Here is a 20,517-nt window from a genome sequence, read left to right as displayed (position 1 = left end):
CCAGTCTATTTGATTCCCTCAGTATCATATTTCTCATTCACCAAATATCAATGGCGCTCATGCGCTAATGCTCCTAACAATTCACAAAGAGACACATCTACAATTCACCCGAGCAATCACATGTAAGCTCATATTTAGTAAATTCAGTCAAGTGACATTTTTTGCTTTAAATCAGGACTGGTATTAGAGACTAGATGACTGATGAGAGAAGGGAAGGACAACAGGATTCTGGTTCAGTTTTAAAGAGCAGCAGAGATGAAAATGTCACAACTGTCCAAGCAGTCTGAAAATTAGGGCCCTGTCTAAATGAAGTCTGAAGTCTGTGGACCTGAACACACTTAAAGCCCAGAATTCTCTTGAAGTTCACCAAAGTAAAAGATTGAATACAAGGTGGATCTCCATCATTTTAAGAAGCATATTACTGCTGTAAATCAGCAGTCACTACTCACCATCTCTATCTTCATCATGAATGCTCAAGTACAAATACTCTGCCCCTCGCCCCTTCTTGCACTCCTCAGCTCTTCCCTGGATTCTCCCCATCAAGCTTGTTTTTCCGGCTCCATCTTCACCTAGACACAAATTTGTAAAAGAGATTTTAGCTAAGAATATAAATTTGAATTTTAAAGTACTCATAATAAGTATGACTTAAACATTAAAAATTTTTTTTTGTATTTTAAAAAACTAGCTCCCAGCATCATAAAATCCCCCTTTCCTAATATTCCATAATTTGGCCATCCTCCAACTATTTGCTATTACAAATAAAGTAGTTATATTCTGCAGTCCTTTTTTCTTATGTTTTTACACTTAAAGTACTAGCAATGGAATCAGTCCCAGCTTCTTAATCTGTCAAATGGAGATGGTAATAGCATCTTTTTCACAAATCTGTTATGAGAACCAAGAGAATATGTGGATAGCCATATATCCTGTTCTAAACCCATAGAAAGAATCTTCCGGAACCCCTTTGTCACTAATAGACTCCCACCTCCCACCTTTCTTCTCCCAGTAATTTCCAGTCTCCAGGACCCTCACTCCTCCTCCTCCTGGCCCCGCAAAGCCAACTTCAATCTAAGCAGCCCTGCCCTTGGGATGGACCCTCTCACATTCTTTCCTTTCCTTTTCCTTCTCCTTCCACCTTCTTCTTTTTGTTTTTTTTTTGCAAGGCAATGGGGTTAAGTGACTTGCCCAGGGTCACACAACTAGGGAAATTGTTACGTGTCTGTGGCCGAAATTGAATTCAGGTCCTCCTGACTCCAGGATTGGTGCTCTATCCACTGCACCACCTAGCTGTCCCCTCACCCTTCTTGTACTTACTTAGGCCTGCTCCTTCCTCATAACACAGTTTCCCTCAGCTCTCCTGCAGCACCAGTTGTACCCTTAAGTCATTGGTCAAGATGGAGGGCAGTGGGGTATGTACATATCCTTTTCTCCCCAGGGCCCCTGCTGGGCTCTACCATCACTCAGTAGCCTCTCTTCCTCTGAGGGTCATACAATTCACATTTATCTGGGGCTGCGGCTACTATCTACTAACCTCCAGGATTCTTGGGACCCTTTTTTTTCCTCAATGAGGTCAGTACTTGATTCAGTCCTCTCTCCTGAAGAGCCCCCCCCCCCCAACCCTCCCTTGATCTTGTCAGCACCCTCTTCCATGTTCCCTGGAATCTCTCTGACCACAGTAAGCTGTCTCTCTCCACTGCTCCCTTTGCCTTGCACCTTAAAAGATCTTTCTCCTTCTTCCCACATGAACTCAGATCCCTCTGTTCCTTAGCTCTTTCCCAATCTATCACCTTGCACTCTCCACACTTTCCTAACTCTACCATTTCAAGTCTCTCATGTTGTCTTCTCTCAGGCTCTAGTCTCTTTAATCCCTTTGAAGATCTTGCCATGTCAAGACTCAATCCCAGAATAGTATCACAACCTTTACTTTTATTCATACACATACACACAGTCCCCCCAAATAACAGTATTCCACTGACTGGATCCACTACAAAATATGTTCCATAATGTCAACTTTTAAATTACCTAATTAACTCACTTTCCCAAGTCATAAACTTTTTTATCCCTCTCATCTCTTCTATTGCTCCCCCTGCCCAGACCCTTTCAGTTGAGAACCTGGTTTCACATTATATTGAAGAAACTGAGGCCAATCTTCAAAAGCTCCCTCTTTTCTCATCACCTTGTATCACTAGCATGACTTCTGTAACTACCTCCTTTTTAATCTATAATCACATAATGGAGCAGTCCCTGTCCTTGCTAAAGCAAACCCCTTCCAGCAGACGTAATCTGTCATATCTCATTTTCTCCAGTAAATTATCCCAAATCATCCTACCTTCCCCTATTTACTGCTTCTCCATTGCTTACAAGCATGCCTGTGTCTCTACCGTTTTCAAAAAATCCTCACTTGGGTCATTCATCCTATTGTTCTATTATCTCTTTTTCTTCTGTCTAAAATCCTGTCTACAATGGATGCCTCTACTTCTTCTCCTTTCACTCTCTTAACTCTCTGAAATCTGGCTTTTACCTCACCATTCACCTGAAATTGTTCTCCCCAAAGTTCCTGATGACCACCTAATGGTCAATTTCCTCAATTCTCTTCTTGATCTTTCTGCCATCTTTGATATTACTGATTATACCTCTGCTCCTTAAAAACTCTTCTAATTTCATTTGTTTGTGATTTTTTTTGTGTGTGTGTGTATGTGTGTGTGTGTGTGTGTGTGTGTGTGAGAGAGAGAGAGAGAGAGAGAGAGAGAGAGAGAGAGAGAGAATGAGAACAAGAACAAGAACAAGAACAAGAACAAGAACAAGAACAAGAACAAGTGCGAGAGAACAAGCACTTCCTCCTGGTTCCCCTACCTTTATCTGACCACCACTCAGTCTCTTCTTGTAGCTTCATCCAGGTTACCCCTGTTAATTATGACTGTTTTCCAAAGCTCCATCTTGGGCCCTTTCTCTTATCTATTTCACTGGATCTCATCAGCACTCATGATCTCAACTATCACTGCTCTGAGATAATTCTCACATTTATTTATCTAGCCCTAACTTCTCTCCTAATCTCCAATGTTTCATCTCCCACTATTTATCAGACATTTAGAACTAAGATGTCCCATAAACACCTTAAACTCAATACCAAAAACAACTTTTGCCATCATCTTTTCCCCAAACCCTCCTCTCTTCCTAACCTCTCTACTGCTGGTCCAAGGTATCACCATTCTCCCAAACACCCAGGTGAACCTAGAGGTTCTCCTCCAATTCTTCAGTCTCTCAAATCCAATCAGTTGACAAATCCTATCAATTTTACCTTTATAACACTGTCAGCAGTCCTTATCATTTTACACATGGATCACTGCAACAACAGCTTGCTGGTGCCTCAAGTCTCTCCCCAATCCATTCAGTCAACAAAGTGATCCTCCTCTCAAACACCATCAATAAGCTCCAGGATCAAATATAAAATCCTGTTTGGCTTTCAAACTCCTTCATATCCTAGTCTTCTATCTTTCCAGTCTTCTTTCTCGTCATATCACCCTCCTCCTCAGCACTCTGGGATCCAGTGACATCGGTCTCCTGGTTGTTCCTTGAATAGGACATTCCACCTCTCTACTCCAAATATTTTGATTCATACTCTTCCATGTCTGGAACTCTCCCCCTTCTCATGTCTGTTTTCCTCTGGTTTCCTTCAATTACCAGCTAAAATCCCATCTTCTACAAGAAATTTTCCCCAATTCCCTTAATACTTTTCTTCATAACAAATTATCTTTACTTTTGAAGTAAGCAACTTTAACTGATTATACTCTGTCAATAAAATGATGTTCCTCCCAATGGAGTTAGGACTAGTTTTAAAGGGGACACTGCCTGTAAAACACTGATATCTACCAAAGTCCTATGAGAATGATTCATGTTCTCTATGGACTTCCATTCTGATGGCCCAACCACTTCTAACTTTGGAGTCTGGGTCCCCCCCCCCTCTATATTTTCACACTTGAAGTCACCAGTCCTTAATTATATCAGAAAACTTTTCTTTTCCTATAATTCCTTCCAATCCTTAAAGATTTCTATTTGTCCTTCCAAAACCCAGTTCTGACTTTTGACTTTAAATTTTAATACAAGGACAACTAAATGCTAAGTATTTGAAAGGTTATCAACAAACAAATCATTTTTACACTAGCAAATCTATTTTCAGTAACTCCAAAAAATAAAAACATGAAATTAGAGAGAGAGAATATAACAAAGATAAAACAAGGAATAACTGCTTACTTACAAAAGTATTGAGGGAATGAATAACTGGTTAAGATGTCTGAGAATAAGACTTGAATTTCTGAATCACAGAAAGTCTGAGATGGACTAGTAAGAATGTATTTAAGGGGCAGCTAGGTGGTGCAGTGGATAGAGCACTGGCCCTGGAGTCAGGAGGACCTGAGTTCAAATTCAGTCTCAGACACTTAATAATTGCTTGGCTGTGTGACCTTGGGCAAGTCACTTAACCCCATTACCTTAAATAAGTAATAAATAAGAAAATATTTGTATGTGATCTTGCATATCTTACCAAAAGGATTTTACATAGAAAAGGATCATAGCCAGTAACCACAACACAAGAAAAAGAATGAGTAGTGATACCTAGAAACTCATGGGAAACAACATTTTAATAGGAATCAGCTTTAATAATGATCTACAGTTGTAGTTCTCTATATAGAAGCACATGAAAGTGAATTAGAGATGCCTACGGAAAGGAGGTAAAGATGATTTCACAGGTATCACTGAAGACGGGCAAGACAAGTCACATGACTGAAATACAGCTCTGGAACAATATGCAAAAGTGAAGTGGAAAAAAAGGGAGGAGAGAGTGGAATGCCATTATATACTGAGTGGATGCATGCTCCTGAGGAAATGTAGGAAGGAAAAGGGAGAGAGGCATGGGAGTGGGTGCATGAACGAAGAACGAAGAGCAAGGTTGGCAGCAACTGAAGTGATGTGTCCTCTCTGGAGAGAAATCTGAAATGAGACTAGTTGGGTCCTCTAAAGGATGAGATCCTCATTAATAAAAATCAAAAATGAGAACATGCTCTAAAGGAGAAAGAGCTCGAGCAAACGCCCAGATCCCTCCTGCTGCCTCATGCTGCTTCCAGGCTGGTGGTGACTTCCAAAATGCTTCTGGCTACAAAAGTAGAAATGATGGCAACCCCTGGGGTAAAGAAAAAGGGAAGTAATCACTCCCTTTTGGAATCTGTGGGATTGAAGAAGAGAGAAAGCAGGGCTCAGTTTGACATATATAGTCTCCTACGAGGGCCGATTTCAAAGGGTCTGGGGAAAGGATAGGCAAGATCTCATGGTTTATACTTTTATAGAGAAAGGTTGACCAAGTGGGATGGGAAGCTCTCAAGAATGTCTTTTAACAAGAAGAGAATTCTAATGGTGAAGAAAGGAGGAAGCCTGGGGAGGCAAGAAGGATTTTTGACTCACCCAGTTGGACATAGGAGATGACTGTCCATCTACTTCTGGACCTGGATCTCCCTTTGCCCAAGGACCTCTCCCCACTCTCCTTTCTACTCTTTCAATTATTTACACCGTCCTTCCTGCCATCCCAGAGATCCTGAACCACTGGTTGTCATGATTCAAACCAGACTCTTCCCCTCCACCTGCTCCCTTGATCTTACCCCCCCCAAGCCAACTCTAAAGCTCCATACTCTTGAATACCTTCTCCATTGATAACCAATTTAAACCGTTTCCTTTCCTGCATTCACTGAGATGTGTTATTCACAAAAATTCCCCCCTTAAACTTCCTCACTTTCCATGAACTGCTCCTCTGACTGCTCCGATCCACACAGAGATGAACATCCCAAACCAATCTGCTGTCATCCACCTTTCCCTCTGGCCCACAGTCCCCAATAGTCTTTCTGTAGGGCTCTGCAAAGTTCTTTACAAATATTCTCTCATTTTTGTCTTTACAACATCCTTGGGGAATAAGAGCTTGTATTACACTCATTTCACAGATGAGTAAAGTGACGGAGAAAGAGGGTCAGTCCCTTGCCCAGCATCAGGGAGCCAGTAAGGACTTGAGGCCAGATGTGAAATTCTGGTCTGCTGACTCCAGAGTCATCCCCTTGGCTCTAACCTTGCTCCTGATCTCCACCCTGTACTATCCACATTCTCTCACTCATCTTGCTCCCTTGGTAAATCAATTCAACTCTCTACTTCCCTCTTCTGAGTCTCTGGCCCCCAAGCCTAAGTCCTGGATTACTCCCACCATCCTCTGCCTTAGCTCCTACAATATACTCTAAAGAATGAAACTGGAGGAAATCACAAAATTGCTGACTGTGACCTTTCCCCTCCTCTCTCAGGTAAGAACCTTATCTCATATTTCATGGAGATCATTCACTGAGAGTTTAATTTTTTCCCCCTCTTCCTCTCATATCACTCATGCCTTTCTTCCCAACTCCCCTATCACTCCCCACATATGAAGACCATCCAGACTCCTCCTCTCATCCCCCTTCTGAATAATCCTCAATCTATCCCTATCAACTAACTGCTTCTCTACAATCTAAATGCTCATATTTCCCCTAGTCTCAAAAAAACCCAATTTGATCTGTGCTATGACTATGATTCATAAACCTGGCCCTTTCCTACCCTTCCAGTCTTTCATCTTATTGTTCTCCATATACTCAATGGTCCAGTGACACTGGCCTCCTAGGGCATCTTCACTGGCTGTCCTCAGTACTCATCTTCATCTTTTAGCTCAAGTACCAGTTAGAATCCTACTTTCTACAAGAATCCTTTCTCAATCTCTCAATGTTAGAGTATATCCTCTATGGATTAGCCTCAATTTACCCATCTATAAGTTTATTTGTGCATAGGTATTTTCATGTTGTATCCTCTGGTAGATTGTGAGAGCAGGGACTGGGCTTTTTTGTCTTTTGTTCCAACTCCAATGCATATGTCCATGAACACTCAACAAATGTTAGCTGATATGAAGTAGAACAAAGACTGAAAAAAGTCCACTGTGTTTATTGGTTAAGAGATTATTGGTAATCCTGGAGAAGATAATTTCATTCAAGTGGTGGGATCAGAAACCAAACTTCAAGGAAAAAAATGAGAATGAGGTGAGGAAATCTCTCTATAAAGGACCCTTTCTAAGGAGTGTGGTTGAAAGTCAGCCAGTCAGTCAATAAATAAATATTGATTAAGTATTACCATGTGCTAAGTATTCTCCTAAAATCTAAGGACCCAAGAAAAGCAAAAACATAGTCCCTGCCCTCAAGGAGCTTACAATCTAATGGGGAAGAAAATATACCAGGAAAACACACACACACACAGAGTGCAAATGGGAAGTCATCTTTTTAAAAATTCCATTTTAATTTTCAGTTCCAAACTACTTCAGTATCTTTACCAAGAAAATCCCCAATGGGGTCACAGAAAGTCAGACATGACAAAATGACTGGAAACATATCCTGTATAAAAGCTGCCTTTGTGTATATTTGGGATCTTGCTGTCTTTCTCATTAGACTGTAAGCTCCTTGGGCAGGGATTATCTTCTGTCTCCCTCAGTGCCCAGAACCCTGTATCTCTGGTGCTTAGAACAGTATAAAGGAGACAATTAAAAATCAATACTGACTGATTGATTGATATTCTACTATAAACTATATTTTTCAAATACAATTTTATTTTCAGATTAGCATTCTGTCTCACATACCTTTCCCCCCTCAATTGAGAAAGCAAGAAAAACAAAACTCCAGTTGGAAGACTGTATAGTCAAGCAAAATACATTTCTATGTTGTTTTTGTATTTCTGGCCACATCAGCCATGGCCCAAAAAACCATCTCAGTCTGTATTTGGAGTCTATTAGCTCCCTATCTATCCGGAGATGGGGAGAAAGCTTTATCTTGAATCCTCTGGAATCATGATTGGTCACTGTGTTAATTAGAATTTCTAGTTTTCCAAAATTGTTTGTCCATACAATATTGTAATCATTATATTAAATTATTCTCTGGGCTCTGATAACTTCACTCTGCATTAGTATCTACAAATCTTTACATGGTGCTCAGAGACCAAACTGTTCATCATCTCTTAAAAGTGTAAGACCATAGAACCTCCAGCTCCTAATTTCCTTTGCTCTAAGCTTTTTTCTTCATAGTGTTTAAAAGTTACACATACCTTATTTTAACAACTTTAGAAATGCCACACCAGGTTCGTGCAGATCCAGTATTCTGTCTCTGACAGTGATCCTACAGGAGATGTCATAAAAGGGTACAATTGTCTTCCACACCCAAAGATTAAGGATGTACCCCAAATATCCTGTTTCCTTTAAAAATCTTATGGATCTATCATTCACAAACTCATTTATACCATCCTTAAATTTCCATTTTCAGTTTACCCCCCTCCACGTATAGCAGATAAAATATGTAAAAGTAATCCTATTAGACATTTGCTGGCATTTCTTTATTTATCAATAACTGATATTCCTTATTTCCTTGAAGCACTTTAATCTGGCTAAGCAAAAAATGAGCAAATTATCCACCATAATTTTAGAGGCACAAAATGAACCTATTAATATTTTATATTTAAATATCAGTTTATTTATTTTGTTTTCCACTATTTCCCAAAAGAATGTAAGCTCCTTGAAGGCAGGGCTTATTTTTGTTTCTTTTTCTTTGTAACTCCAGCACTGAGCAAAGCCTCATAAACAGTATGTGTTCTATAATTTATAAAGCAGTTTGATAGCCATCTCTCATTTGATCTCATCATCATGAAGCTATGATGTCATCATTACAGGTTAGGAACCTGAGATTCAAAGTTATGGGACACACACTTTGAGGTCACAACTGGAAGTGCAGACTGGAGTCCATGTTTAAAATGATCATGCTGCAGTGTACTTGGGACCCCATTGACACAGCTGCTCCCTCCTTACACCACTTGCCTAAACCCTGGTTTGGATTATTTCCCGTAACTGCATTATTTCACAGGGAGCATAGAGATCTCTGAGCTTATCCTAGTGGCCTAGTTTTGTACTTGAGAAAGATTAGTGTCATCTGCCAACTTAAGAGAGATCGCTTCTTGGAACGGCTAGCTTCCTTCCAAGCTCAGCAACCCTGGCACTTTCTGGAGGAAGCTTTTCTCCAGCTTTGCCCCTAGCTACCTTGGACTTATTTCATACATACCTCTGTTCTGCTGGGTCTACATGGGCTTATTTCATACATACCTCTGTACTTGTGTCTACATGGATGTAACACACATCTGCCCACACATACATGTGTGTTCCCCCTAGAAATTAGCTCCTCGAAGGCAGAATTTTCACTTTTGTCTTTAGCACCTGGAGCTTAATGCGAGTCTGGGGATGGTCTGCTTCCTCTTCCTGATCACTCACAAAAATGTTGACTAGTTAGGGCCAGAGCCCTGATCTCCACTTTTCTATCCAGAGATCCATGATCCTGTTTTCCTGCAAATTAAGTGAGCTCCCTCACCTGGAGTTTGAGCTGCAAATGGCTCCTTTAAAGATGCCTGCTCTGCTCAGAAACTGCTGAGGCTTTCCATCACTCAGTGTCACCATTTTTCATCTACTTTACTGATCTGCTTTTGAATGTGGCACTGCATAGACTGCTTTCAAAGGCAGCCCAGGGGAATCAGGGAAACTTGTGTTCAAATCTGACCTCAGACACTTACTAGATGAGTGATCCTGGGCAAGTCATTTAACCTCTGCTGCCTCAGATCCCTTAACTATAAAATGAGGCTAATAACCTTCCAGGTTTGTTGTGAAGATCAAAAGAAATAATATTTATTTGTAATTATATTGCAAAATATAAATATATTGCAATTAGTATAGTGCCTAGAATACAAGTAGGCACTATATAAATGCTAGTTGCTTTTATTAAAATAATAAAAAAATTTTATAATCCTGTAGAAATGACATTTTTCTTGTCTTACCTTTCCCACCATGGAAAAAAATGCCTTTGGCAGAATATCATGGATATCCAGACTTTGACTTCTGAGTTCTTTTTCCTTCCCTCCCAGTCCCAGTGGTTTTCCCTTGATATCAGCCCTGGGATAATTCAGGACCCTAACATGCCTGAGGCCTAGAAGGATACTCATCCCTCTTCTAAAATGAAAGTGTAAGGATGAAACAGAAAGAGAAATTTCATCCAATATAAGTACAAAATGTATAAAACATGTTTTAATCTATCAAGAATAATATTTATATAAATATGATTTATGAAAGCAAAAAAAAAGACAACATATTCATAGTTCATGGTTGGGCCATACCAATATAATAAAAATGATAATATGTAAATCAATATAGAGATTTGGTGCCATATCAATCGCAATAATATTCAATTGAAAGAACAAAATCTCATAGAAAATTAGAAAAACTAAGAAGGGGACATGGCATTATCAGTCAAGAAAAGCATATATCAAATGCTTACTTTATGCAAGGGACTAACCACTGGGGACAAAATAGAGAAAATAGAACTGCTAGACCTCCAGTTGTGTTCTAAAGCAGCAGTCAACAGACCTAAGAGTCATCAGGGGTAGAGACTAGACAAGTAAGTATTAGCAGCAGTCAAAGCCGGCAACCCCACATAGGATACAACTAGTACATAAATTACTACTCTGGGACAAAAACTTTCTGGGAAGAATGTTTAGAAAACTAGAAACATCAAAAATGAGACTCAGATCAGCACCTTACATTGTGCATCATCTATACAAAATGGGGACTCAAACTGATCAGAAAAGATCACAGCATTAAAAAAAAAGAATAAGAGGTTTTGTACACAAGGGTCCAGGGTAGGATTTTTTACGATATTAAGTCATTCCTCAGAGTGCTCTGTAGCTATATTTCTGTATTCTAATCTTACCACTTTATTTTATTTACCAAATATATTTCTTCTCCCTCCCAGACAGCAACTGTATTCCCCAGTCCATCCACAGAATCTAACAGTAGATGAAAGGCTCAGGTGGGTCTCTAGGCCTCTAAGCTCCCCCACTATAATCAACCTATACAGTGCTTTCTCCTTAAATGCAGCTCTGAGCAAGTCACGTCCCTATTCAACTAACTGCAGGAGCTCCTTTTCTTTTGTATCTGGGCTTCAATGGAAACATCTTGGTTTAGCCCCACCAACTGCTTGGTGTGTATGTGTGTGTATGTGTGTGTGTGTGTGTGTGTGTGTGTGTGTGTCTGTCTGTCTGTCTCTCTCTCTCTCCCTCTCCCTCACCCCTCTCTCTCTCCCCTCTCTGACCCTCCAGCCAGGCCATCCCCCATTCCCTTAGAATCCTTCCCTTCCTCTGGATGTAGCTCAGGGGTCCTCTTTACTGCATGGAACCTCTCCTGATTTCCTTCTTCCAAATGACCTTCCTTTTCACTATGTGTGTGTATTTGTATTCATTAACTTTATACCCTATATATTTTTCTATGCACTTGCCGTCTTCCCTAATAATGGAAGCCCACTGCCAGCAGGGGCAGTTTCCTTCTTTGCACTTGCGTCTCGAGTTCCTGTCTGACACATAGTAAATGCTTATTAATTGAGGCTCATTTTCTCACCTGTGTTCTCACAGGACCACACTTGATTATAACTACAAAGCTGACAGAATAAAATGGAATACAATTGCCCCTAGTAGTTTCTAAGAAACCTGGAAAGACTTCTATAACTGACAGAGAATAAAATAAGCAAAACTAGGAGAATAATTTATACAAGAACAACACTGTAAAAACTAGACCCTCGAAAAGGCTCTGATCAATAAAATAGCTGAGGCATATCTCAGAGGCCCAGGCCCAACCAAAGAGTCTGGCAGAGAAGTGGAGGTCATCTTTAGGTGTGGTCAAAATGGCAACTGGTTTGCTTCACTATGCAGATTCACTAAAAGGGTTTTACTTTTCTTTTTTACTTCAATAGTGGTGGGGAGAGAGTGGGGATGGGGAATGGCTTTGTTTTTCTTGCTCACCTTTAGAGAGTTCAGCCTTCCACGCTTCTCTGAACTCTTCACATGCATCAGATGCTGGTGCAGAACATTAATAAGCCACTTTTGATCACCTAGTTTAGTCACATCCCAATGATGGGGATCCGGCCACTTGATTCCTGTCTTTTGCCACTACAGAAAGTTCTGCTGGAACTGCTCTGGGGCAGCCTGAGGTCTTCCTTTTCCGACCTTCTCAGGGTCCATGCCACAGGGCGTATCTCTGGGACAAGTAGGCTGGATGTTCTAATCTCTGTCATCACATAATTCTTTTTCTGAGGATTCACATTTCCTCCAACAGCAGCATTGACTGCATCTAGTTTTTGTCATTTATGCGTGAAGTGAAACCTCATATTGTTCTGATTTACATTTCTCTGCACCATACTGTTAATGATTTAAAACTATCTTTTATACGGTTGTTAACAGAATGCAATTCTACAAACCACATTAATGACAGAGCTATGAAAATGAATCCAATCTTCTAGATGTCCAGGTGGATATATTCAAGAAAAGTGACTAAAATGTCTCTAACCTTCTGACCCAGAAAGCCCAGTGCAAAGTTCTGAGCCCAAAGGAAGCACTACAAAAACAATAGACTGCTATATACTAGTGAAGAAATTAGAGAACAATATGGACAGCCATCACTGTGGAATACGAAACAAATCCTGATGATGAATGCATTGGAACTTCCTGTGAAGGAAGAAACCTCTGCATGATATATGGCTCTATTATGTATTATGAAGCAGGAGGGGAAGTGTAGAACCAGAAGACCTAATTCACACACAGAGAAATGAGAATGATCACAGAAAGCTTCCTCCAGGGTCAAGGTGACCACACCAGGCAACTAACTGTCTGGGTTGTCTGTGTCTTCAACACACACCCCATCAGAGACAGAGGGTCAGCACTGGTCTTACTAGGAATGGCACCTTCCTAACACATCTGGTTAAGGCAACAGTCACCTACTCTGGAATCGAAACAGGCTTTTCTTATTTCTCCCCTGTCTGTCCTCCTTTGGGACTTCTCTGGCATTTTCCCTGGGCCCTAGAAGTTCATTCTTGGGACCACCTCATGTTCCTGTAAGATGCCCATAAGTCACAGGACCCCACCCTATCAGTTGCGTCCCTCAGTCCTAATAGAAGGGCAGAGCCATGAGCTCCACAACCTCCATTAAGGAGGAAACTTCGGACATGTCTTCATTGTTCATCTTTCCTTTGTATTTTATATTCACTAGGTTATAAGCTCCTTGAGGGCAGGGACCATCTTTCTTTTTTCCTATTTATATACCAAACACTGAGCACAGAGCTGGCAGAAAGGAGGATCTTAATAAAAGTGTATTGATCAAGGATCTGTTTCACAAATGGTTGCTGATTGATTTTCTTGGGTCAGTATTTTGAGAAGTGGGAGAAAGGTTGCTATGATGCAAAATAAAAGGAATGACTTAAAAAATGAGACATTTAAAAAAAAATAGTGGGCAGACATGTGCAAAGTTCCACTATGGGTGTCAGTAAACAATTTCAGAAGGCGCTCTCAAAACAAAAACATTAGAATGAACAACATTCCAGAGCACAACTTTCTGAATTAGAAAGCTATAGCCTGTGTGATGGAGCAAGCACTGGACCAGAGTCAAAGACCTGGCTTTCCTTGGCCTCTGCTTCCTCAGTCTGTTATCCTTCCTCTCTCTCCTAGACTTATGATGAGGATCAAAGACAAAAATCTTGCATGGGAAGTACTAAAAAGCTATCCATCAGTCATGGGATGACCAACCCAGGATGGTTGGGATCCCCAACCCCTCAGGACCCCACAAATCTGATCTGACAACTCTCTAAGTTAAGGCTCCCCCATTCCCCCACTGGATCCAGGTTATATAGCAGGTGCCCTGGGGTTTCCTCAAGTGCTGCTCTGGTCCTTGGAGCTTTATCTTTAAAAAAACTTAAGAAGGAAAGAAAAGGCATTTCGTCTCTGTGGTCCAAAGATTCCTTTCCTAAGTTTCAATCTATCCCATCCTAACCTACAGTCTCAAAGTATCACCAGTGCAGAAAAACAAGAAATACACACACACACACACACACACACACAAAATACAAGTTAAGTATATAAAACCTTCTGCAGCTGCGGTTGCCACCTGTCTCCTGAGAGGACATTGATTTCATCATCAATCAGGAGACAGGATTGTTCTGTATGGTCCTAAAGGCTCAACTAGGAGCAAGGAGTATCAGTTGCAAAAAAGCAAAATATGGCTTAAGGAAGGACTTCCTGGTTCCCCTCTCTTGAGGTTTAGAAACAAGAAATGGATAACCACATGTCCCTGTGATCCTTCTTGCTCAGGCAGAAGCTAGCCCATATAGCTTCTGAGGACTCTTTCAACTATGAAATACACTGCCTGGCCAGACTGGTCACTGCAATTCATCTGAATTCCCTCCATTCCTGTTGATTCCCCACTTCCACTATGATCTCTCTGCATGCTGTTCTCATGGTTCTCTCCCACAGATCCCTTTTAGGTACATCCTATTTAGTTTCTCTAACCCATATTATTTGGAAGCGAGCAGCAGCCCAGGTAGATTTCTTACTCTTCTAACCTAATGCCCATTTCAGCTTGTCTCCGGTGGCTTCTGGCTGGTGAAGGAAGCCAAAGTCCCTTTTGCTGCTTCAAATGGCTAGAGGAAATGACCTCTTACAGTCTCTCCAGCTGATACTTGGGAGTTTATGTCTCAGGAAGTTGCTCTCCTTGACTAAGAAATGCCTCTAACTCTTGGTTCATTTGTAGGACTGAAATAACCTTAATTCAGTGTTAACAATTAACATTTATTAAGGGCTTCCCTTATGCCAGGATTCCCTAGTTTAGGTTGGCAAAACTCCCCACTTCCATAGGTAGCCTAGAAGGAACAGAACTTTCCCTTATAGTTTCTTAGTTGGGACATGTCCTTTATTTTTTTTTTTCCCCTTTGTTTTGGTTTTGGTTTTGCAAGGCAATGGGATTAAGTGACTGGCCCAAGATCACACAGTTAGGTAATTAATAAGTGTCTGAGGCCAGATTGGAACTCAGATCCTCCTGACTCCAGAGTTGGTGCTCTATCCACTGCACCACCTAGCTGTTCATTCTTGAAGAAGACCATGGCTTCAGAGAAGTGATGCCCTGAGAAGCACATGAATTGGATTTGAGTGTGGGGGGGTGCTAAATCACGGGTCTCACTTTCTCCTCTGGAGCCATCTAGGTCAGTGGTCAGATATAAATCCAGAGGATTGGAGATGGACCTAGATACGAGGCAATCAGGGTTAAGTGACATGTCCAAGGTCACACACTGATTTAAGGATTTGAGGCTGGATTTGAACTTGAGTTCTCCTGACTCCAGGGTAGTGCTCTATCCACTAGCCACCTCACTTCCTACAATACACGATGTTTTAAAATAAATTAAAAGGAAAAGGTTCTGTACTGTGATCTGTGTGGGAACTCTCCCCTGGGGGGAGGGGGGAAGGTGGCATAGGAATTCTCCCTGGGATGACATGGTCAGCAGGTGACAGAGGCTGAACTCACACCCAGGCCCTAATCCTCCGCCTCAATGATCACCCAGAAGCAGCATCTACCTTCCTAATGTTCTCCTGAGCCACGATGGTTCTGCAGATGAACTTGGGGTGCTGAGCGCTCCTTCCTTCCAGGCCTCTACAGAACGGCGCCTTCTCAGCAAGGGACAGTTGGACTGCAGTTGCTTTTCTACTTGACTCAAACCAAGCTGTCCTGATGCTTACACAAAAAGCATTTGATTCTAGGAAACAAGGTTTGCCTCATATAACTGGACATTCTTGAACAAGTCTTCTGAGGCTCCTTTTGAGACTCAATTTCCTCATCTGTAAAATGGAGATAAGACCAACCTTACTTCCCATGGGATGATGTGTGTATGTAAAAAGCACTATACAGACACAAAGTATTATTACTGTTGTTGTTGTTATACCTTCCCAAGTTGAATAAGAAACAAAGATTGAAAAACTGTCATGATTCAGGTGAAGGAGATATTCTGATGCCCACAAATCTCTGATCATGAAGGGAACCCTGCTGGCCTTGCTGTTTCTCTTCACTTGGTGCACTGGTCACTTAGGGGATGAGGTTCTGGTCTCAGAGTCCCCAAGACTCATGTCCATGTCCTGACTCTTTCAAGTACTAAGTGAATTCAGGGCCCGACAATTCTCCCAGCCCCAGGATTTGTCATCTTTTTTGGTGTTCTGTACTCCTCTGGCAGTCAGGAGCCTTTCCCAGAAGGATATTTTTAAAAACATAGAATAAAAACCAGAGGATTACAAAGAAACAAACAAGTTCATAGCCACTAGGTTAAGAAACTGAGCTCTAAGCCTTACAAATTACAGAGCTAGGAATCTGCTCTGGGCAAGAAGCAAAATTCTCCCCAGGAGCTCTGGACATGGGGGAAATCCCTGTCTGATATTCCCACCACCCCAAATGGAGCACTGACTATACACTGAAGATAGATATAGAGTTGTGTAAGACCCTTAAAAGTCAAGTAGTCTTACCTCCTCTTATTCCAAAGGAGCAGGCAGACCAGAGAGGTCAAGTGACTTGCCCCTGGTTCCCCACAGGTAGGAAACAGTGGGGCTAAGAGTTTAATCCAAGTCCTTCTCACTTCAACCACAGCACTCTACTTTCCACTGTGCCAGGGGCAGCTAGCTAGAGAACCAACCTTGAAATCAGGAGAACCTGAGTTCAAATCTGACCTTAAGACAATTATTAGCTGTGTGACATTGGGCAAGTCATTTAACCCTGACTGCCTCCAAAAAAGAAGATTCTTTACTTTCCTGAGTTCCTCTGCAGCTCTCAGGAAAAATCAGGATCAAGTATTTTGGTTTTTAATTGAACATCCACTGGGTTAGCATAAGAGCCCTTCACTACAAAAAAATGATTCTTTCTCTAAACCTAAAAGGGTTGAATGAAAATATTAAAGATTAAAAGAATGAAAATATTAAAAATTCATGTCTTCCCTATAGTAAATTCTGGAAAGAGCAGAAGAATCTCTAGGCTCTGAAGTGATGGAAATCAATCTGTACCACTGAAAAGCAAACTGACTTCTGTACTTCTATCCCATTACCACCTCCAAGTCCATTAAGTTAGCCCATCAAACTGCTCTGCCTTCTAATCTTCCCATTTGTGCTAAGGGCACTATCATTCCTCCCCAGGCACCCAGACAGATCAACCTCAGTCATCCCTTTATCTCCCATAGTCAATCAATTGTCAAGTCTTGTCAATCAATCAATATAAATGTCCTGAGTGCCAAAAAGATAGGCCAGACACAAGACCCAAAGACAAAAGTGAAATCAGAGACAGTGAATCTGGACTGACTAAGAATTTAGCCCCTCCCCAGGAGTTCCATGCACTAGTGAAATTCCTAGACTGATTCCCCTCTTCTGAATCATTTCATCTCCCCTAAAACTTCCCATGGCTCCCGTCCTTCTCAGCTGAGACCCCACCCTCTGCTTTTGCTGACAAATTTGAGGCTGTTTGCTGAGAGCTCCCTCTTCTCTCCTCCTCCTCATCTCCCATTCCCTTGAGGTCTTCTACCATTGCTTCCTCCTTCACTCCTCTCTCAAATGATCAGGCCAAGGCTAGGACCACTGTACATACACAACTGATTGAATTTCATCCCATTTCCCCCAGCTGACTACCTCTTCTAGGGTCCCCTCTCTCCCCATGTACTTCCTACTTCACTAATGCCAATCTCTATGACTGTGTGTCTGGCCTTTGCTTAATTACCATTCATCTGAACCCCTCTATAGCCTCTGATTACTACTGGCCCATAACCCTTTTCTCTCTTGGCTTTCCCTCCTAGTTCTCTCTGTATCTATCTTTCCCTTCTGACTACTGTTGGGTCATCCCAGACCCTGTGGCTATCACTCAGGCCTCTGTCCCGAGGTCATCTTCTCTTCTTCCTCTATGAGATTTTCTTTGTGGATTTGGTCAGCCCCCACGAATTCAATAATCACTTCTAGGTTGACTATGGCAGGAGCCGAATTCTCCAGCCCTCACCTGTCTCCTGCAGCAAACAACTGCCATCTCCTGAACATCTACAACCGGATGTCTCATGGACAACCTAAACTCAACTTGGGCAAAATGGAACTTGTCGTCTTTTCCCTCAAGCTCTTTTCTCAGCTTCCCTAAGACTGTCAAGGTTAACATCCCTCCCAGCCCAGGTGCCCAACATAGGTGTTCATCCTCAATTCTTCCTTTTCTCATCTTTGCAACATCTCTCCAAGATGAACCTTTCTCTCCTCTGATACAGGTGGTACGGGACATTATCACCTCATGCCTAGGTTATTTGAATGGTCTGCTACCAGATCTGCCTTAAGTCTCTCCCCACCATGATCCATCCTCTGCTCAGCTACCAAAGCCCTGGTCTTTCAGCACCATTTCAGCACTGAACCTACACTCAATAACCAACCTCCCTCTTTATTACCTCCAGGATCAAATATAAAACTTGGTTGGATTTCAAAGCTTTGCACAACCCGGTCCCATTCTATCTTTTCAGTATTCCTTCTATCACCACCACCATCATCACCACCACCACAACCAACTCTGCAATCAAGGTCACACAGTAAATAGCAAGAGTCTGAGGCTACATTCAAACTTCTGTCCTCCTGACTCCAAGGCTGGTGCTCTACATATCGTGCCACTGACCTCAGAGTCCGGAGGACAGGAGTTTGAATCTGGCCACAGATCCTTGAGAAAGTGATAAGGAAAGAATACATTCTGAACACTGCTCTTATCTTTCCCCTTGCTTAGCCACTATTCTAATTCAGCCCCTCATGGCCTCTTGTCTCTGCTGACATTCTACTAGCCTAATGAGTTGATCTGCATCCAGTTTCTCCTTTCCCCAACCCATCTGCCACCCAGATGCCAAAAATCATCCTATTTTTCATACAAACTATCCTCATCTCTTGCCTTTAAGTCCCCACTTGACCTTTCCATGCCCTTGAGCTCTCATCTTTTCTCTTTCATCCCTTTCACAATAGATCATCTAAAAAAAGTCTTCCAGCCTCCACTTCCTCTCTTCCTACTCACTCCTTCACCCTGGCCATTTGGCTTGGAGTACATCACTAAACTTAAAGTTCTTTCTCCTAAGTTACCAATGCTCTTTGACTCCAATAGCCTCTGCTTAATCCTTCCCTTTCTAGAGGCCTCTGTAACACTACTGAGCACAGATACTGCTATTCCCTGGTTCATCTGCTTCTCAGTCTCCTCTGCTGCATTTTTGTTCATCATCATCATCATCATCATCATCATCATCATCATCATCATCATCATCATCATCATCATCATCCCTGAGGGGCTACCCCAAGGCTCCGTCCTAGGCCCTCTTCACTTCTATGACTACTCTCTCACCTGATTATTTCATCAACTTCCATAAGTTCAGTTATCACTTCTATTCAGATCATTCCAGCAGGTCACTCAACTGCTCAGCTAACTATAGAGGCTCCTTCCCTAGGATCAAATATAAATTCTTGTTTGGCATTTAAAGCCATTCACAACCCAGATCCGCTCTGCCTTTCCAACCTTATGACCTATTATTCCCCTTCCGATGCGGCCGTTCAGCTGAGCTGACCTCTCATTCAGAGTTGGCGTCTTTCCACTGTCTGGCCCTCCTGGCTGGGTTGGCCTCCTTTCTTAGCTCTTAGCAGCCAGGGTTTCTCAGATCTCATCTCCGGACGGCCCATCTCCTCCAGCTGCCACAGACGCCCCCCTCCAAGTTACACTGTATTCACTGTGGATGTGGCCGTGCTCCCTGAGGAGGTGGGGCCTGCTCCATGGACAGCACTGTATCTCCAGCACCAGACAGAAAGCTGGGGGCCCTTAGTAAATGTTTGCTTGCTTGATCCCTACGTCTGAAAATGGTTCCCTGCTCCAAAGTCCTCAGGGACCCCTTGGCCTCTCAGACAACTGGCAAGCTCCCTAGACTAGCACTGGAAGTCCTCCACTACCTTTCTCCTCGGGGCAGTTGGATGGTGCAGTGGACAGAGGACCAGCCCTAGAGTCAAGAGGGACTGAAGTCAAATGTGGACTCAGACAGTACTAGCTGGGTGACTTTGGGCAAGTCACTGAACCCTGATTGCCTCACATCCAGGGCAAACTTCAGTCATCCTGAGAAAATGAGACTGGTAACTTAGCACAGCATGCCCTCCCTCAAATCCAATTCACGTGTGGGTCATGACATCACCTCCCCTGATATCAGTCTTCTTTGAGAACAAAGGACAAACATCATCATAATTTCCAAACTGGTCTATAAGATCTTTCCCAAATCAATCTGTGGCTGGGCCCAGGTTATCCAATAAGACAGAAATGCCCCCTCCCCACATCTTCTGTCTTCATCATGAAGACACCCCACCAGCACCACCTCATAGAAAGCAAGCTTCCCTCCCAAGCCAAGTGTGGTCTCTTCTCTCTCCTCATCCCACTCATGTGCTCTGCCTGGTCAGCTCTGTCTTCCTTCTCAAACTGTCCAGTCTACACTTCTCTGAATCCCTGTTCCTTTTCTTCTTTGTAGGTACCTGCTGCTTCATATTGTTGGTCCATCCACATTCCCAGACCCATTT

General features: G+C 42.2%; 1 protein-coding gene across 2 annotated transcripts in view; it reads right to left on the bottom strand.

The window, feature by feature from the left end:
• The window catches only part of DYNC1LI1 (dynein cytoplasmic 1 light intermediate chain 1), a 50,919-nt gene that overhangs the window by 27,947 nt on the left and 2,455 nt on the right, over positions 1-20,517 (bottom strand). Inside the window, exons 1-2 of one of the 2 annotated variants that reach the window (XM_074195620.1) lie at positions 8,140-8,210; positions 450-569 (exon numbers count right to left, since the gene is read on the bottom strand). In XM_074195620.1, the coding sequence (XP_074051721.1) occupies positions 450-540 (91 nt within the window). In that variant the 5' untranslated portion in view covers positions 541-569; positions 8,140-8,210. Of the gene's footprint in view, positions 1-449; positions 570-8,139; positions 8,211-20,517 lie in introns of those variants that run through there. The other variant, XM_074195619.1, reaches the window with a different exon arrangement.

Source organism: Macrotis lagotis, chromosome 7 (assembly GCF_037893015.1).
Source record: "Macrotis lagotis isolate mMagLag1 chromosome 7, bilby.v1.9.chrom.fasta, whole genome shotgun sequence".
NCBI lineage: Eukaryota > Metazoa > Chordata > Mammalia > Peramelemorphia > Peramelidae > Macrotis > Macrotis lagotis.
The sequence above is the reverse complement of the archived record's forward strand: the minus strand, read 5'-3'. Positions and strand labels throughout refer to the sequence as shown.